At 43.8% G+C, this 18,357-nt stretch overlaps 1 protein-coding gene across 1 annotated transcript in view; it reads left to right on the plus strand.

Moving 5' to 3' along the window:
• Positions 1-18,357, plus strand: part of LOC123755676 (gonadotropin-releasing hormone receptor-like) — an 83,511-nt gene that overhangs the window by 60,364 nt on the left and 4,790 nt on the right. The window contains exon 6 of the mRNA XM_069299933.1: positions 7,204-7,394. Coding sequence (XP_069156034.1) covers positions 7,204-7,394 — 191 coding nt within the window. The remainder of the gene's footprint in view (positions 1-7,203; positions 7,395-18,357) is intronic.

The raw sequence follows: 18,357 nt of genomic DNA on the forward strand, positions 1-18,357 counted from the left end.
AATAAAAACCTCTTTATGCTTCAAGACAAGATTGAAAACAGAAGCCCCATTCATGTTGTCTAAAAATCGTAGTGTAATGTATCTGATTAAAACTGAGGAGGAAGTAACTCCTCCATTACAATGGCGGAGATTTAGGGCAATGTATCTGCGTGTATGAGTGTTACTAGCGGAGTACCGCAGGGTTCACTTCTTGCACCAGTAACGTTCATTGTCTACATAAATGATCTACCAGAAGGAATACAGAATAATATGAACATGTTTGCGGATGATGGGGAGCCGGTCGGCCGAGCGGACAGCACACTGGACTTGTAATCCTGTGGTCCCGGGTTCGATCCCGGGCGCCGGCGAGGAACAATGGGCAGAGTTTCTTTCTCCCTATGCCCCTGTTACCTAGCAGTAAAATAGGTACCTGAGTGTTAGTCAGCTGTCACGGGCTGCTTCCTGTGGGTGGAGGCCTGGTCGAGGACCGGGCCGCGGGGACACTAAAAAAGCCCCGAAATCATCTCAAGAAGATGATGCTAAGGTACTGGGGAAGACGGGAGACGCAGAGGATTGTCATGCTTCAAATGAACCTAGATAAAATAAGTGCTTGGAGCACCATGTGGCAAATCGAATTCAGTGTGAATAAATGTCGTGTTATAGAATGTGAAATGGGAGAAAATTAACACACACACAACCTACAAATTATATGGAAAGGAATTAAAGAACTCTAACAAGGAAAGAGATCCAGAAGTGGCTCTGGATAGTAGACTGTCACCAGAGGACCACATAAAGGACATTGTGTGAGGAGCATATGCTGGGTTTTCCAACTTCATAATCGCTTTTAATACATGGATGGTGAAATATTACTGAAACTGTTCTAGACTTTTGCGAGACCAAAATTGGAATATGCAGCAGTTGTATGGTGCCCATATCTCAAGAAGCACATCAATATACTGGAAAAGATACAAATGCATGCTACAAAATGGCTTCCAGAACTGAAAAACAAGATATGAAGAGAGGCTAGAGGCGTTAAATATGCCAAAGCTACAAGAATATAAAAGATGTAATACGATCACCTTTGACAAAATAACAAAATACAAAGTTACAGTAAAATGAAAGATATCTTAACTGAGAGAAATAATAAATGGAGTCCCTCAAGGGTTGGGACTAAGGCCCATCCTGTTCATAATATGTACACAACCTAACAGTGGACGCTTGTTCATTCATGTCAATGTTTGCTTATGATGGTAATCGATGAGAAGGATCAGATCAAATAAAGACTGTAATGAGTTGCAAGATGAACTAGACAGCCTCCAGAAATAGAAATGGCTACTGGACTTAAACCAAGAAAAATGCAATGTTATGGGGAATAGAACAAAGGTGTGAGAAGACCCAAAATACAGTACAAGGTGAGGGAAAACCAACTTCAAACGTCTGAAAATGAGAAAGACTTGGAGTAGATTCAAATCTAACACCAAAGACACCCCATGAGCAGAATAACGTCGGCAGATATCCCATACTGGCAAATGTTCCTTCAAACTTCAGGAACTTGGACAGAGGAGCCTTCCGAGAACAATATTCTTCCTGTCTGAGACCCATTCTTGTTCCCCTGATCCAGGCTCAGTACGACAGGCCTTGGTGGTTGGACTTGGCCAAAACAATGGAAACTCTTGGGCTGCCATGTTTAACACTTCTCTAACCCTGTCCATGGAGGACAGAAGAAAATGTATATATGCTGGTTAGCATTGTAAATGTGTGGCCACGTCTGCGGTAGAAAAACAAAAAAAAGCGGGAGAAGTCCTCAGCAGACTATAATTAAAGAACATAATTCATGATAAAGGAGGAGATCAACCACACCCAAACTACACTTGTTCCCCACCGTGGGAGAAGCCCACCTTCAAAACAGTAATAGAAGGTCTTCTGATGAAAAAGGCTGCCTATGAGCCAACAATCGTAAAGCGCATCATAGAGAAGCAAATGATGAGCCTTGCAGTAGCAGGAGCCACCCACATCTTCACAGGTCGGTGGACACACCATGAGGATGCTGGTGCTGCTCTTTGCACGGACGGCGAACAGCCATATTGGAGACTGGAACAGTATCATCAACCCAAACTGGGCTGTTTGCCATACAGCAGTTAAACTGTCCACATATGTGATTGCGCAAAACACTCAAAATGCATTCATACACACACACACACAGACTCAAAAGCTGCACTTCAAATATTAGGGAAAAAAGTGGAAAGATAACGTGAAAATAATTTCCACAATTTTGTATATAGGAGCAGTCTTTGCCTTCGCTAAAGGCAAAGGACTCAACATAACCTTAAACTGGATCCCATCCCATGTTGGAATCCCATTAAATGAGAAAACCTATGAAACTGCTAAATTTGCAACTCGTCATCCAAGTGATCAACCAAAGAATCCAACCTAGTGTAACACGGGTAGGGTTTCTCTCTCTACTTATCTTTCCTTCTTTTCCCTCTACCCGTATTCTTACTTTTTATTCTCTACCAAGGGACTCCAAAACTTTTACCAAAGCCAACTCCACGCCACGTGGTCCTAAGACGATTGACCGACTTAGGATTCTACACCCAGTATGGCGTGACCTAGGCTTTGAGCAAAACCCTAGAGTCGCCTCTACGCTGCCACCACCAGACCAGCAACACCGAGCAATGATCGAGGTCTGGATCGATCACGCTAATTAATCAACCTTGGGGCTTGATCCCCACTATAACCGATGACCGTGGAAACTTAAGAGTGTGAAATTAATTACACGGGAATGATTCGATGTTAGAATCGGCGCCCAATCCAACTCTGCCTCGTGTGGACCACGTGACCAGGACAAGTATACACATAAAACACATGGAAATAATAAAAATGCAATTTATTACCTAATTAATTTATTAAAAGAAAAACTAAAACAAAATCTAAATATGTTCACTCCCTGTCACTTTAACACTCCCTACTTGACCTGAATGGCAATGAAGACTATTCCTATACATAACAATAGCAACTATACCTCTATGTTTTACCAGCTAAAGATGTTGGGCTGGTCTTGGGGAGAGGAAGATGGTTGACCTCTCCCAGTTGCTCTGGAGTCCACACTGATCTGTCCTCGTCTGGCCTAGCCCAGACTAGAACATTGTATCCTTCCGCCTAGTCAAAGTTTTACCAAGTTACTAGCCAGGTTTAAGTTATAACAATTAACCTCAGTTGTACTTAATTGATCCAGACTGGTTGAATTATTTTACTGAAATTAAATTACACAAACATCTAACGGCAGAGCTGTTCCCGATCCCCAAAATGGTTAATTGAACTTTGAGAAATAGTAGACATGTCAACCCTGATGACCTATGACCGCCGGTCACTCCGCCTTACAAGTTAGATCTGATTCGTGACGTCACTGATGGTGACTTAAACTCAATAATTAGAATACTCTTGATATTGTACCCAGTACTATTATACAATACAATTTTAATACAAAATGAATAAAGGCTAATTTCTCTAAATTACTGAATACTATAGGATGATTCATTATACAAAACTATGAACAAAGATGCCCGCCATTTGTGACTCAGACCTGCTAATTCCCAGAGGAATGTGCGTTGTGAGGTCAGGTCCCTGCACGACTTTTGGAACCTTCTGGAATAATTCTTACAACAGCCTAGTTTGTTACACTAGCCAAGCATACATAAAAAACACCATCACCAAAAAAACTCTCACACCTCAACAAGGCCTATCTACACCAGAGAGTAGCTGAAGGTTCGCCTTCTGCAACATGGTATCTTCAGGCAACCAAATTAGACAGGTTAAATATACCAAAAGGAATCCACAGGGAAATAGCAGTTCGGTTGTACAGACTACGTCCAGGTTACATATCCAGCTGGGGAAATTAGTGAACTCAGAGAGTGAAAATGCATCTTCTGCCAAACAATCACACAAGAGTCACTACTTCACTACCTCCTGGAATGTGAAGCAACTACCGACCTTAGAAGAGCTTTAAGAGTCCCCGAATCTTGCAGTAACCACCATGAAGCCATCAACACAGCCACTCTTCTCGTCAAAAAAGGTGTCCAGCAGCTGGACACCCTCATAAAGACTGTCAAGTAGTATCCTCCCCCGCGATAGTAGCCACATAAGTAAGGATTGGCGATTTAAATGTGAGCTTAGGATATAGTATATCCTTTCACAACCAAAAATCACATTCACTTTAAACAATCTACTACCTATGGGCTATTCATGCCCGTGCCACCCCTTGGGTGCTTTAATCTTCATCAACTAATCAATCACCCATTCTCGAGTATGCTGCCCTGGTATGGAACCCCAACATAAAGAACTTGAAGAAACACCGAAGATAAAAAAAGTTAAATCATATGTAACAAGGTTCATCCTGAACTATAAAAAGATAGGAAGTTGAGTCTCGCCGTACTGTAGAAAATAAAAAAAATAAAGGAGACATGATAATGACATAGGAGATTCTAAGCAGAATTAACCAGGTAGATACAGAAGCAATGCCCAAAGAAATAACATTAATGTGATGCATCAATGAGGAAATCAACAAGAGCCATGAGGAGGATTCGAACCTGCACACTGGGTACGCCCAGGCATACGCCTTAGATCACTTAATCACGATATGATCATAAGCAAAGAAACCTGGGATTCAGTTGAATCCTCAAAGCTCCTGAAGCTTTTACTGAAGAGAAGCATTGGGGCAGAACTCCTGGACCACAGCCAGAGTGCATGAGTGAAACCCTGACTTAGCTTCAGTGGAAGCCTCATGCCCCCTCAGAGGATTCAGTTGAATCCTCAAAGCTCCTGAAGCTTTTACTGAAGAGAAGCATTGGGGCAGAACTCCTGGACCACAGCCAGAGTGCATGAGTGAAACCCTGACTTAGCTTCAGTGGAAGCCTCAGGGCCCCCCTCAGAGGATTCAGTTGAATCTCAGGCTTCATTGTTTATAAGCATTTCGTGGTTAAATGGTCTAAGGCGTGTGCTTGGAGGTACGCAGTGTGCAGGTTCGAATCCTCCTGAGGGCTCCTAGTGACTGTGTTAGGGAAGCAACATACAATGTGAGAGGAGTACAAGACGGGAACATCACTGAACACTAAAGTCACAACAATGTGTGAATAATGTGCCATGGTTTAGGCTTAGCTACAAAATATGAGGTTTAAATGCTTAATAAGACGAGAAGTGAGTTACTCACAAATGACATGTGGGGTTGCAAAACCGGTTGTAAGTAAATAATCGAACGTGTATGTAATGGAAGATAACAACCCAATCAGGCAGTTTGTTACCCAGAATAAATGCGCAGGCATATCCTTTATCTTCACTTGGTAAGGTTAGCAACCTGTCCTCCTGTTTAGATACTATTTTTTTTATAACTGTGTGCACCATAGTACAAATATTGACGTACTAACAAAATAGATAGTAGAATTTTGTACTATTCACTTTACTGAGCCCCCCAAAAAATAAAGATAAAAAACACTTAAATATTCCTAGGCCTAGTATAGCACATATACAGTATGTACTATATTAGGCCTCAGATAGCTAGGACAGATGCGACCTATGAAGGTTAGGTTAGTTTAGTTTGTCTTTGCAAAATATATATATATATATATATATATATATATATATATATATATATATATATATATATATATATATATATATATATATATATATATATATATATATAAATCCGGTTTGTTTAAATTCAATAGTACTGATTTCTACTTTCTAATTGCGTTGTACGTCGGTATATGTACTATGCTCCTCATCGTTACTATAAGTACTACCAAAACAAAGAGAATGGGCTGGATCTTCACATATACACTACTAAAAATAAATAGTACAATACTTGAAGATATATATTCATGATACGTGAAACACTTGAAAGAAGTCATTATCTGGGACGAGGTCAGGCTTCAGAGGACAGGACGAGCACGACCGCCACACCCTCACTCTCCAACACTCACCGTCAGACTGACGTCACCGCGCGTCCCATGTTTACAAGTCACCTAGGATGTTCCAGTACTTTTCTCACTTAAAGATTTCGCAATATTTGATTTCATCCCATTACTGTCTTCGGTGTTCATTATTTATAGTTGCTGTTTTATACAGCTCTTTTATAAATTTTATCTTTATTGGATGTCTAGGTTAGATTAGATTGTTAGGCTAGGCCATGGACTAAAGATTTTGTGTGAGATCCTTTCTGGATGTTGAAGATAGACAGAGTTTACAAGGCTCCAGTTGACATCTCAGAATATACATTTTGGCAAGTGCTTAAAGCTTAGAGTAACGAGGCACATCTGAGGAAAGTCTTCCTTCTTTGTCTCCTCCTCCTCCTCCTCCTCCTCCTCCTCCTCAGAGTGTAATTACTGTATTCATTAATCTTTCTCCTATTAAATCGTATTTCTTTTCTCTTTCAGGATTTACAATTCCATCCTGTGATTAGTGTGTTTTCTTTGATCTCTCGGTCCCCAGAGATAATCTCTTTCTCATTTTGCAGCTCTTAACGAGGACGTTCTTTGTGTGTGCTTGTGTACGCTTGTGTGTGTGAGAATGTTTCTACGTGCACCTGTGTGCGTATGACTGATTACAAGTAAAATTACTTTTTCAAATCCGATGTTAACTTCCACTTCATGTTATCTTGAAGGTGTTTCACTCATGTCAAACTATCTTGCCTTGTCTACCCTGCTAATTCCTCTGAGCATCTAGTATGCAGTAATCATGTCTCTCTGAAATTTGATGTCAGTGGTGTGAGATTTAGTTCCATTAATCGTTCATCTTGGTTCTTATCTCTCAGGTGTAGCACGTGTCTGGTGCGGAGAGTTGTTACGTTAGTCAGTCCTGCACGAACAGCTGGTGATTGACACGTGCGTCACGAGACAAGTTTGATCCCTGTGTCTGCTCTTCTGCCTCAAACATCTGTCTTTATTACATTGCACCTGATGGAGTTGAACTCTTAGAGACCATTTGCTACAGTGTTCCTGCAGTTTGTCCTGGTCTTTCTGAAGCTTATTGCAGCCTTCATCAGTGTTTACATTTATTTAAATGTTCAGATCGTAGGCACTCGCAATTCTCTCCCACAACTCACAACCCACACCATGCACAACCTCTTCCTTCACCATGCACAACCTCTTCCCTCTCCTACAAACAACCCTTCCCCTCCCCAACTACCCCCCCCCAGCTCAACTAACACTCCTCCCCACCTGCCGACAGGTACATGTTTGACCGGGAGAGCGCGGAGCAGGTAGATAAGCGCCTCCAAGACGCCCTCTTCATCATGGCCGTCAGCAACAGCTGCGTCAATCCCCTCGTTTACGGAACCTACACCATCAACTTCAGGAACGAGCTCAACCGGTGCTTCGGCCGCAAGACCAAGCCCCCCGTGCTTGCGCGCAAGTCTACAGGTGAGTGATTGCCTGTCTTAGTTCTCTTATACAGATGCTCTCTGGCCCTACAAGTCACAAGTGGATTGTTGACCAGACCACACAGTAGAAGGTGAAGGGACGACGACGTTTCGGTCCGTCCTGGACCATTCGTGGACCATTTTTCTGAGAATGGTCCAAGACGGACCGAAACGTCGTCGTCCCTTCACCTTCTTGTGTGTGGTCTGGTCAACATATTTTAGCCACGTTATTGTGACTCATCGCCTGCACAAGTGGAATACTTGACTGCTTCAGTTTTATATCCTTTCCATCCACAGGTGGGTTGAGTGATTTATTTCCTCTGCCTTGAGGAAGCAACCAACCTACCTTTGAATCGTAAGGAAATTGTCCTTGCGATTCAAGGGTAGGTTAACTGATGGATTTTCCTACATCTACTGTATGTGCAAATAATACACGCGAGAGTTGAGTGATTGAGGAAGAGGGGAGAGGGATAGATGAATTGGTTAATCCCATTGGCCGGTGACGCACCAGAAGCGCCGACACTAGCTAGAGGGGAAATGAAAAGGGGGAGAAGTGAGCAAAGAGGAAACATTGTCGATGAAAAGGGGCAGATGTACTGAAGTATAAAGGTAGAAATACAGAGAGAGAGAGAGAGAGAGAGAGAGAGAGAGAGAGAGAGAGAGAGAGAGAGAGAGAGAGAGAGAGAGAGAGAGAGAGAGAGAGAGAGAGAGGGAGGGAATTAATTCTGGAACATTAATTCTCTCTATCTAATTAGCCAAATATAATTATCTCCCTGCAATCTGACAGGAAACCAATATGTACTTCAAATTTAACTAAGCCTACCGCCTCGACTTGACGCACACTGTCATTTTCTCTGTCTGTCTGTCTGTCTCTCTCTCTCTCTCTCTCTCTCTCTCTCTCTCTCTCTCTCTCTCTCTCTCTCTCTCTCTCTCTCTCTCTCTCTGTTTCTTCCTTTATTCATATTTTCATTACACCCTCATACAAAACATGTGGTCGTGTGCATAATATATTTCACACCTGTACCCTTTGAGAGATTTGTAATAGAATACAGCAATAAAGAAATTCAACTAAAGGTACTGTAATAATATGTTCTTAGGCTGCTGGCTCCCCCGGTCTCATAAAAAACACTGACATTGATCGAGGTTGTTGTTGTGGCTTGGAGGAAGCTCGTTTTCTTCCTCCTGCAGCCATCCCTTGGGTTTTGTAGCCATCAGTGCTGCTACTGTATTTATTTTGTATCTACAACCGGATTTGTTTAATGGGTTACCTGTAGTGGTGTAGGTTGATGTGACCTGCAGTGGTGTGGGTTGATGTGACCTGCAGTGGTGTGGGTTGATGTGGCCTGCAGTGGTGTGGGTTGATGTTGCCTGTAGTGGTGTAGGTTGATGTGACCTGCAGTGGTGTGGGTTGATGTTGCCTGTAGTGGTGTAGGTTGATGTGACCTGCAGTGGTGTGGGTTGATGTTGCCTGTAGTGGTGTAGGTTGATGTGACCTGCAGTGGTGTGGGTTGATGTTGCCTGTAGTGGTGTAGGTTGATGTGACCTGCAGTGGTGTGGGTTGATGTTGCCTGTAGTGGTGTAGGTTGATGTGACCTGCAGTGGTGTGGGTTGATGTGGCCTGTAGTGGTGTAGGTTGATGTGACCTGCAGTGGTGTGGGTTGATGTGGCCTGTAGTGGTGTGGGTTGATGTGGCGTGTAGTGGTGTGGGTTGATGTGGCCTGTAGTGGTGTGGGTTGATGTGGCCTGTAGTGGTGTAGGTTGATGTGGCCTGTAGTGGTGTGGGTTGATGTGACCTGTAATGTGAGGGATAAGGGACGACCTGTAGACGAGGACATATAAACACCCTTTTATTAAACTGTTTTATGCACTTGATGATCTAAGAGTGCTGTGTGTGTGTGTGTGTGTGTGTGTGTGTGTGTGTGTGTGTGTGTGTGTACTCACCTATTTGTACTCACCTATTTGTGCCTGCAGGATCGAGCATTGACTCTTGGATCCCGCCTTTCCAGCTATCGGTTGTTTACAGCAATGACTCCTGTCCCATTTCCCTATCATACCTAGTTTTAAAAGTGTGAATAGTATTAGCTTCCACAACCTCTTCCTGAAGTGCGTTCCACTTTCCCACTACTCTCACGCTAAAAGAAAACTTCCTAACATCTCTGTGACTCATCTGAGTTTCCAGTTTCCACCCATGTCCCCTCGTTCTGTTATTATTACGTGTGAACATTTCATCTATTTTCACTTTCTCAATTCCCCTGAGTATTTTATATGTCCCTATCATATCTCCTCTCTCCCTTCTTTTCTCTAGTGTCGTAAGGTTCAGTTCCTTCAGACGCTCTTCATATTCCATCCCTCGTAACTCTGGGACAAGCCTCGTCGCAAACCTCTGAACCTTCTCCAGTTTCCTTGTGTTTCTTCAGGTGGGGACTTCATGATGGCGCGGCATACTCTAAGACGGGTCTCACGTAGGCAGTGTAAAGCGCCCTAAATGCCTTCTCACTTAGGTTTCTGAATAAGTTCTAATTTTCGCCAGTGTAGAGTACGCTGCTGTCGTTATCCTATTTATATGTGCCTCAGGAGTTAGATTAGGTGTCACATCCACTCCCAGGTCTCTTTCTCGAATCGTTACAGGTAGGCAGTTCCCATTCATTGTGTAGTGTCCCTTTGTTCGCCTATCACCTAATCCCATTTCCATAACTTTACATTTACTGGTGTTGAACTCCAGTAGCCATTTCCCTGACCATCTCTGCAACCTGTTTAAGTCCTCTTGGAGGATCCTACAATCCTCGTCTGTCACAACTCTTCTCATTAATTTTGCGTCATCCGCAAACATTGACATGTATGATTCCACTCCTGTAAACATATCATTTACGTAAATTAGAAAAAGGATTGGGCCCAGCACCGATCCTTGAGGTACTCCACTTGTTACTGTTCGCCAGTCCGACTTCTCGCCTGTGTGTGTGTGTGTGTGTGTACTCACCTATTTGTACTCACTTATTTGTACTTGCGGGGGTTGAGCTCTGGCTCTTTGGTCCCGCCTCTCAACTGTCAATCAACTGGTGTACAGGTTCCTGAGCCTACTGGGCTCTATCATATCTACATTTAAAACTGTGTATGGAGTCAGCCTCCACCACATCACTTCCTAATGCATTCCATCCGTTAACTACTCTGACACTGAAAAAGTTCTTTCTAACGTCTCTGTGGCTCATGTGGGTACTCAGTTTCCACCTGTGTCCCCTTGTTCGCGTCCCACCAGTGTTGAATAGTTTATCCTTGTTTACCCGGTCGATTCCTCTGAGGATTTTGTAGGTTGTGCTCATGTCTCCCCTTACTCTTCTGTCTTCCGGTGTCGTAAGGTGCATTTCCCGCAGCCTTTCCTCGTAACTCATGCCTCTTAGCTCTGGGACTAGTCTAGTGGCATACCTTTGGACTTTTTCCAGCTTCGTCTTGTGCTTGACAAGGTACGGGCTCCATGCTGGGGCCGCATACTCCAGGATTGGTCTTACATATGTGGTGTACAAGATTCTGAATGATTCCTTACACAGGTTCCTGCACGCTGTTCTGATGTTAGCCAGCCGCGCATATGCCGCAGACGTTATTCTCTTTATGTGGGCTTCAGGAGACAGGTTTGGTGTGATATCAACTCCCAGATCTTTCTCTCTGTTCGTTTCATTAAGTACTTCATCTCCTATTCTGTATCCTGTGTTTGGCCTCCTATTTCCACTGCCTAGTTTCATTACTTTGCATTTACTCGGGTTGAACTTCAACAGCCATTTGTTGGACCATTCACTCAGTCTGTCTAGGTCATCTTGTAGCCTCCTACTATCGTCCTCAGTTTCAATCCTCCTCATAATTTTTGCATCATCGGCAAACATTGAGAGAAACGATTCTATACCCTCTGGAAGATCATTTACATATATCAGAAACAGTATAGGTCCAAGGACTGACCCCTGCGGTACTCCACTCGTAACGTCTCGCCAATCTGAGACCTCACCCCTCACACTGACTCGTTGTCTCCTGTTACTTAGGTACTCCTGTATCCAACGGAGTACCTTCCCTTTCACTCCAGCCTGCATCTCCAGTTTTTTCACTAGCCTCTTGTGTGGCACTGTATCAAAGGCTTTCTGACAATCCAAAAATATGCAGTCTGCCCACCCTTCTCTTTCTTGCCTTATTTTTGTTGCCTGGTCGTAGAATTCAATTAACCCTGTGAGGCAGGACCTGCCATCCCTGAATCCATGTTGATGCTGTGTTACAAAGTTCTTTCGCTCCAGGTGCTCCACTAGCTTTCTTCGCACAATCTTCTCCATTATCTTGCATGGTATGCAGGTTAGGGACACTGGCCTGTAATTCAGTGCCTCCTGTCTATCCCCTTTCTTGTATATCGGGACTACGTTAGCTGCTTTCCAAATTTCTGGCAGTTCCCCTGTTGCCAGTGATTTGTTATACACCATGGAGAGCGAGAGGCACAGTTCTTCTGCTCCTTCTTTTAGTATCCAAAGGGAGATTCCATCTGAGCCTATAGCCTTTGTCACATCCAATTCTAGTAAACACTTCCTTACTTCCCCGCTGGTAATCTCAAACTCTTCCAGTGGTTCCTGGTTAGCTATTCCCTCTCTTATCTCTGGGATTTCTCCTTGCTCTAAGGTGAAGACCTCTTGGAATTTCTTATTCAGTTCCTCACACACTTCCTTGTCGTTTGTAGTGAATCCTTCTGCCCCTATCCTTAATTTCATAACCTGTTCCTTTACTGTTGTTTTTCTCCTGATGTGGCTATGCAGCAATTTAGGCTGAGTCTTTGCCTTGCTTGCGATGTCATTTTCGTTGTCTTTCTGCCTCTCTTCTCATCCTGACATATTCATTCCTGGCATTCTGGTATCTTTCTTTGCTCTCCAGTGTCCTGTTATTCCTATACTGGCATTCTAGTATCTTTCTTTGCTCTCCAGTGTCCTGTTATACCTATAGTTTCTCCACGCCCTTTTACTTTGCTGCTTAGCTAGCCTACATCTCTGATTAAACCATGGGTTTCTCATCTTCATTTCACTGTTTTCCTTTTGGACTGGTGTGTGTGTGTGTGTGTGTGTGTGTGTGTGTGTGTGTGTGTGTGTGTGTGTGTGTGTGTGTGTGTACTCACCTAATTGTACTCACCTAATTGTGCTTGCGGGGGTTGAGCTCTGGCTCTTTGGTCCCACCTCTCAACCGTGTGTGTGTGTGTGTGTGTGTGTGTGTGTGTGTGTGTGTGTGTGTGTATCTTCATCATCTTGCTATTAAATAATTAATATGACACTTCAGTCTCTCAAATTGATTTGTAATTGCATTTCTCATTTTGTAAATAGATATTAATTGTTTTCACTTCAATTTGTAAAATAAATACCCGGCAAATAATTATATAATTTCTTTGATCTGATTTTAAGTCAGCTTACTTTTTGTATAAATTAATAATATTTTTATAATAATCATTCTGTCAGAGTACTTTACTTTTGGAAGGCGAACTCCCACCCTGATCCGGTGCACTATACCATTAAGAGACGGGAGACCGCTTTAGGAAAGTGCAACCCTCTAGACAAGGCTCTCTTGCACCTAGCACTGCTGGGTGAGTAAACATTGAGCAGTAACGACAAGAGCCACCATGATCTACCGAATCAAAGTACGATTTAGAGGGAACCGGATCCTTACCCGGTCAGAAATCTCGGATTTGATCACCTCAACAACCAACGTTGCACCACTGGACGTCGTCGTCGACGATGAAGGACCTCCTCAACTGCTGTTCAGCAGTGCCGAGGCCGTACAGCGTCTACTTGACATGTTCCTCACCCCACCACGATACTCTCGCAGCCAGGACGGTGTTTGTCCGGAGAGTGGGCTCCCTCCTGTCCTAAAAAGCTGCCATCGACGTCGCCACCAGTATAACTGAACAGAATCCTCTCTTGACTGCTGTCTCTGTAAAGTTCATTCCTGTGCAGGACAGTCACCTCTCCACCATGAAGGTCACCTTCACCTCGCCTGAGGAAGCAACCTCTGCTACCACCAACGGCTTCCGGTGCTTCGACATCGCTTACGCACCCCGACAAATCAGCAAAGAACACTACTACCAGCTTCGACAATGCTTTAAGTGCTATAGCTATGAGCACTTCACGAAACAATGTTCATCTCAAGACTAACGGTGCAACAAGTGCGCCGAGAATCACCACTTCAAACGATGCACCAACGACTTCCTCCAATGCCTTCTCTGCCCAGGTCACCATACTGCCGTCTCTGCCCAGGTCACCATACTGCCGTCTCTGCCGAGTGCCCTCGAAGACGTGAGGAAATACAGAAGATGTCCGACGCCAGGCAAGCTAACACCACTCGTCGTGAACCATCAACATTCAACATGCAAGCCGCCAACTTTCCTCTGCTTCCGGGTGGGGGCGGAGCTTCTGCACAGTCTGCACGCAATTGGGGGCCTGGCTCCCAGTCTACCAACCAGTCATCGACGCAGCCACAACAGCCACAACCCTTCTCTGGTCAATCAACAAGCCAGCCTTCACCACACAAGATGCTGCTCCCCAACAGGAATCACAGTGCTATAATGGGACTCATCCGCACTGCTGAAAGGATTGCAGGCACAAACACCAAGGAATTCGTACGAATTCTAAACATCCTATAAACTGACAATGGTCTACCAACATTTACTGTTCCTGAAGAACTCTTCACAACTACAGCCTTAGCCACCGCTAGTGCTACGACTTCAGCCACAAATTCTACTTCTGCTCCTGACATCACCATCTCTCCAAATGCATTTGGCAGATATCCTGTCTGCTGACGCCCACCCTCTGCAACCTGCTACAGCTCCTGCTACAGATCCTGCAATATCCTTGCACACTGCTACTCCAGACGGACCATCTACTACTCCAGTTGTACCTGAGACTACACCAGCTACACAGACGCCTACATCTGATGCTTCTGCAGACCTCCACTTGTCTTCTGATGACGACTCTACTGCCTGTGTTGACGTTGTAACATACTCACCACCCCAGGAGTTGGAATGGGATGTTAATCCAGTCATAGAAGCAATGTTTCAACAGCGTGTCATTTGATGTTTGTTCAGGCAAAGTACAAACATCAAATGACTACACGAAGCAAAAAGAAACAGCAATAGAAGAAAGAAAAAAGAAGAAGCACCACATAGAAGATAGAAGCAAGAAGAAGAAGAAAGAAGAAAGAAGAAGAAAGAAGAAAGAAGAAGAAAGAAGAAAGAAGAAGAAGAAAGAAGAAAGAAGAAAGAAGAAAGAAGAAGAAGAAAGAAGAAGAAGAAAGAAGAAAGAAGAAAGAAGAATGAAGACACCACCTGAAGACAGATTGTCTCTACCTTGAAAAAGGAAGCACTGCTACTGCCGCCTTCTGACCCGTCTCCCAGCCTAGCCAGATGTTGGGTTCTTTTCAGCATCGACTACAGACACGCAGCTGGGTCAAGCCCCTGCCCCTTTCTCTTCAACTTCAGCGTTTCCTCTCACCGACTTCTCTTCAACTGTCCCCACTTCAACGCTCGCCCCATGGGCATCTTCTCCTGTATTATTCGATTCGATTCGATATTAATCAGAAATGTTGTATCATTTTGATTATACGTTGTATGTAAGAGGAATGTAGAGATGTGCTCAGAGGACAGCATGTCTGGTTGGCAAGTGACGTGTTTACTGATAGTGAAGGAAAATGTTTCTGGCAGCCCAGTGTATCCTGACAGGCGGCTGTTATAGTCCCATCGTCAGCGATCACAGTCCTCAGACCTAGAGGTACATACAATGCTCTACCTTACGCCATATGTACATTAGCACAATATGTAATATTATTACGATAATATATCTTTGTGTATACTGAAGTATATGTTCAAAAGTTCGCTCCATTACCCTACATAGTCTCGAGTATAAACTAACGATCTCTAATAGCCTAATTAAGATACTTTCAGAGTCCAATGATCATTCTGATGTGACATAATTGGCATTATTAACGATACACGCTCTTATATTATTAATCATTCAGGACTTATACGGTATATTTAATACAGAGACAGCGTCATCTGCCTCCCACAGCTGCATGTGGATAAACAAGGAGGTGTTCGTGTTCACGAGGATTTTATAAACTGTCTAAAAAAAAAACTCTGGTTTGTTTACGTTTTCCCTGCGGTTGGCTTTGTTTGGTCACTTTTATCTGCAACCTTCCGCCTTGTTAGTGGACACGGAAGGGGCGTGACCTGTATTTTTGTCCAGACTAATCAGATGACGTTAAAGCTGACGTAGTAAGCCTTCAGCTTACTGTAAACTTTGTTGGCATTACCACCAACCCTTCACGACCAGGATTCATCAAGCATTTACACAACCACTTACGAAACCTATGCAACTTTTCTTAATCATGGCGGCTTTGTTTACATTTAGTAAACACTTTACGAGCTTGGAAACTTCACAACCCAAGGTTATTATTGTTATGAAGAGCCTCTTAGTGCTTCAGGGCTCATAGCTACTATTTTTGTTTTGTTTTTTGAGATATATACAAGAGTTGTTACATTCTTGTACAGCCACTAGTACGCGTAGCGTTTAGGGCAGGTCCCTGGAATACGATCCCCGCCGCGAAGAATCGTTGTTACAACCAAGTACACATTTTACTGTTGAGTTAAACAGAGGCTACAGTTAAGGATTTGCGCCCAGTAAATCCTCCCCGGCCAGGATACGAACCCATGACATAGCGCTCGCGGAACGCCAGGCGAGTGTCTTACCACTACACCACGGAGACTGGTGGATGGATGGAGGACTATGGATGGATGTTCAAAATATAGACTACGTTTTCACAAAAAAGTTCACATTATGTACTATTTGAATACTCTAAATAGCATAACATAACACTGTAACAGCTTCAACATAAATATAATCTGACCTAGGCCTAAATAATCAATCCTATGCATAACAAACGCAGTCCTAGGCCTAACGTGGTTCATAAATGTACTATACTAGGCTTAGGGAAAGATTGACTCCGTTTATGCCTCCTTTTTCCAGGTCCTCAGTTTGTTTGTTGCCCATATGTCTATACCTGTATAGTCTGTATGTCTATAGCTGTATAGTCTGTATGTCTATAGCTGTATAGTCTGTATGTCTATAGCTGTATAGTCTGTACCTATGTCTGTGTGTATGTAAGTTTATGCATGAATTTTATTTTCCTGTATATACAGCTGGTGGTAGTAGAATATCGATGATAATTGGGGACGAAATTCTGACAGTAGTGGGTTGGGCGACATTCTCTTGCTGTGTCACCCATCCTCTTGCCACAACTGTGTCACTTTAATGTTGACCTGGACAAATAGTTTGTTTAGGTCATGATAAGTTTAAGTGCAGAGGAAATACCCACTAAAAATCACCTGAATATATGTTATAACTATAAATATTCTGTCGGTCTGTTTGTCTGTCTGTTGTCTGTCTGTCTCTCTCTGTCTGTCTGTCTCTCTCTCTCTCTCTCTCTCTCTCACTGCAGGAAGGTGAGGATAGTGACAGCTGTGTGTCGGTATCTCACAATCCAGACACCAGCTGTCTGGCTATGGCTGATGAAAGCCTAAACTACCAGTACTGTTGATCTTCTGGCAGGCGGTGTTTAATGTGTGCTCCTCACAACCTGTGTTTATGGAGACATATCTCCAGCTTCTGGACCTTGCCAGGGCCAAGCCAGGACCAAGCCTGGGCCAAGTCTGGGAAAAGCCTTATTAGTTGAAAGGTCTTCTGAGCATTGACTTAATGTATCCAGCACAACCTCGTAAAACAGGTTTTCATTGTTTACAGGACATAGGTTTAAAGGACTCCTAGGTGATATAGTCTTGGTTCAATTTCTATGTGCCGTCAATTCTCTGCAGTTGAATCCTTGAGCTATTCTTCTGTTGCTATCAGAGTTCCCTCTCCCTCCTTCCCCCCTTCCATTTCGATCTATCTCTGGACGTCTTCTCTTCCTTCTCATTTCAAGCAATTGTTCCGGCTCGTCGTCCACCTTCCGCCTCATTTCTGTGGTCCAATTCCCTGTCATTTATGGTCATTATCCTGGCAACGTGACGGCGTAGTTGTCTGGATTTTGGTGGGCTTTGGAACACCTGTTGCTCGCATGATGTTTCTTCTCTGTTTTTCCTCTTGTGTTGCATGGCTTGTGTGTGTGTGTATTTACCTAGTTGTGCTTGCGGGGGTTGAGCTCTGCTCATTCGGCCCGCCTCTCAACTGTCAATCAACTGTTTCTACTACTACTATTTTTTCCCCCACACCATACACACACACACACACACACACCATGAAGTAGCCCGTGACAGCTGACAAACTCCCAGGTACCTATTGACTGCTAGGTAACAGGGGCATAAGGTGAAAGAAACTCTGCCTATCATTTCTCGCCGGCGCCCAGGATCGAACTCGGGACCACAGGATCACGTGTGAGCGTGCTGTCCGCTCGGCCGGCCGGCTCCCACCAAAGCCGGCCGCGCGTGTGTGTGTTGGGGGGGGGGGGGGGGGGGTTGTGTATGCGGATATACTCAGCTAGTTGTGTTTGCGGGGGTTGAACTCTGGCTCTTTGGTCCCGCCTCTCAACCGTCAATCAACTGGTGTACAGGTTCCTGTGCCTACTGGGCTCTATCATATCTACATTTGAAACTGTGTATGGAGTCAGCCTCCACCACATCACTGCCTAATGCATTCCATCTGTTAACTACTCTGACACTGAAAACGTTCTTTCTAATATATTTATGGGTCATCTGGGTACTCAGTTTCCACCTGTGTCCCTTAGTGCGTGTCCCTTATGTGTTAAATAAATTGTATTTAATTACCATATCAATTCCTATAAGAATCTTGTATGTGGTAATCATATCTCCACTAACCCTTCTTTGTGTGTATGTGTTTGTTTTCATTCGTGATGGCTTAGTTTGCACTTATTAAACAGCTATGAGTTGCGAAGTGGTACGAGGGGTTGTATGT

The sequence above is a fragment of the Procambarus clarkii genome, chromosome 43 (genome assembly GCF_040958095.1).
Source record: "Procambarus clarkii isolate CNS0578487 chromosome 43, FALCON_Pclarkii_2.0, whole genome shotgun sequence".
Taxonomy (NCBI): domain Eukaryota; kingdom Metazoa; phylum Arthropoda; class Malacostraca; order Decapoda; family Cambaridae; genus Procambarus; species Procambarus clarkii.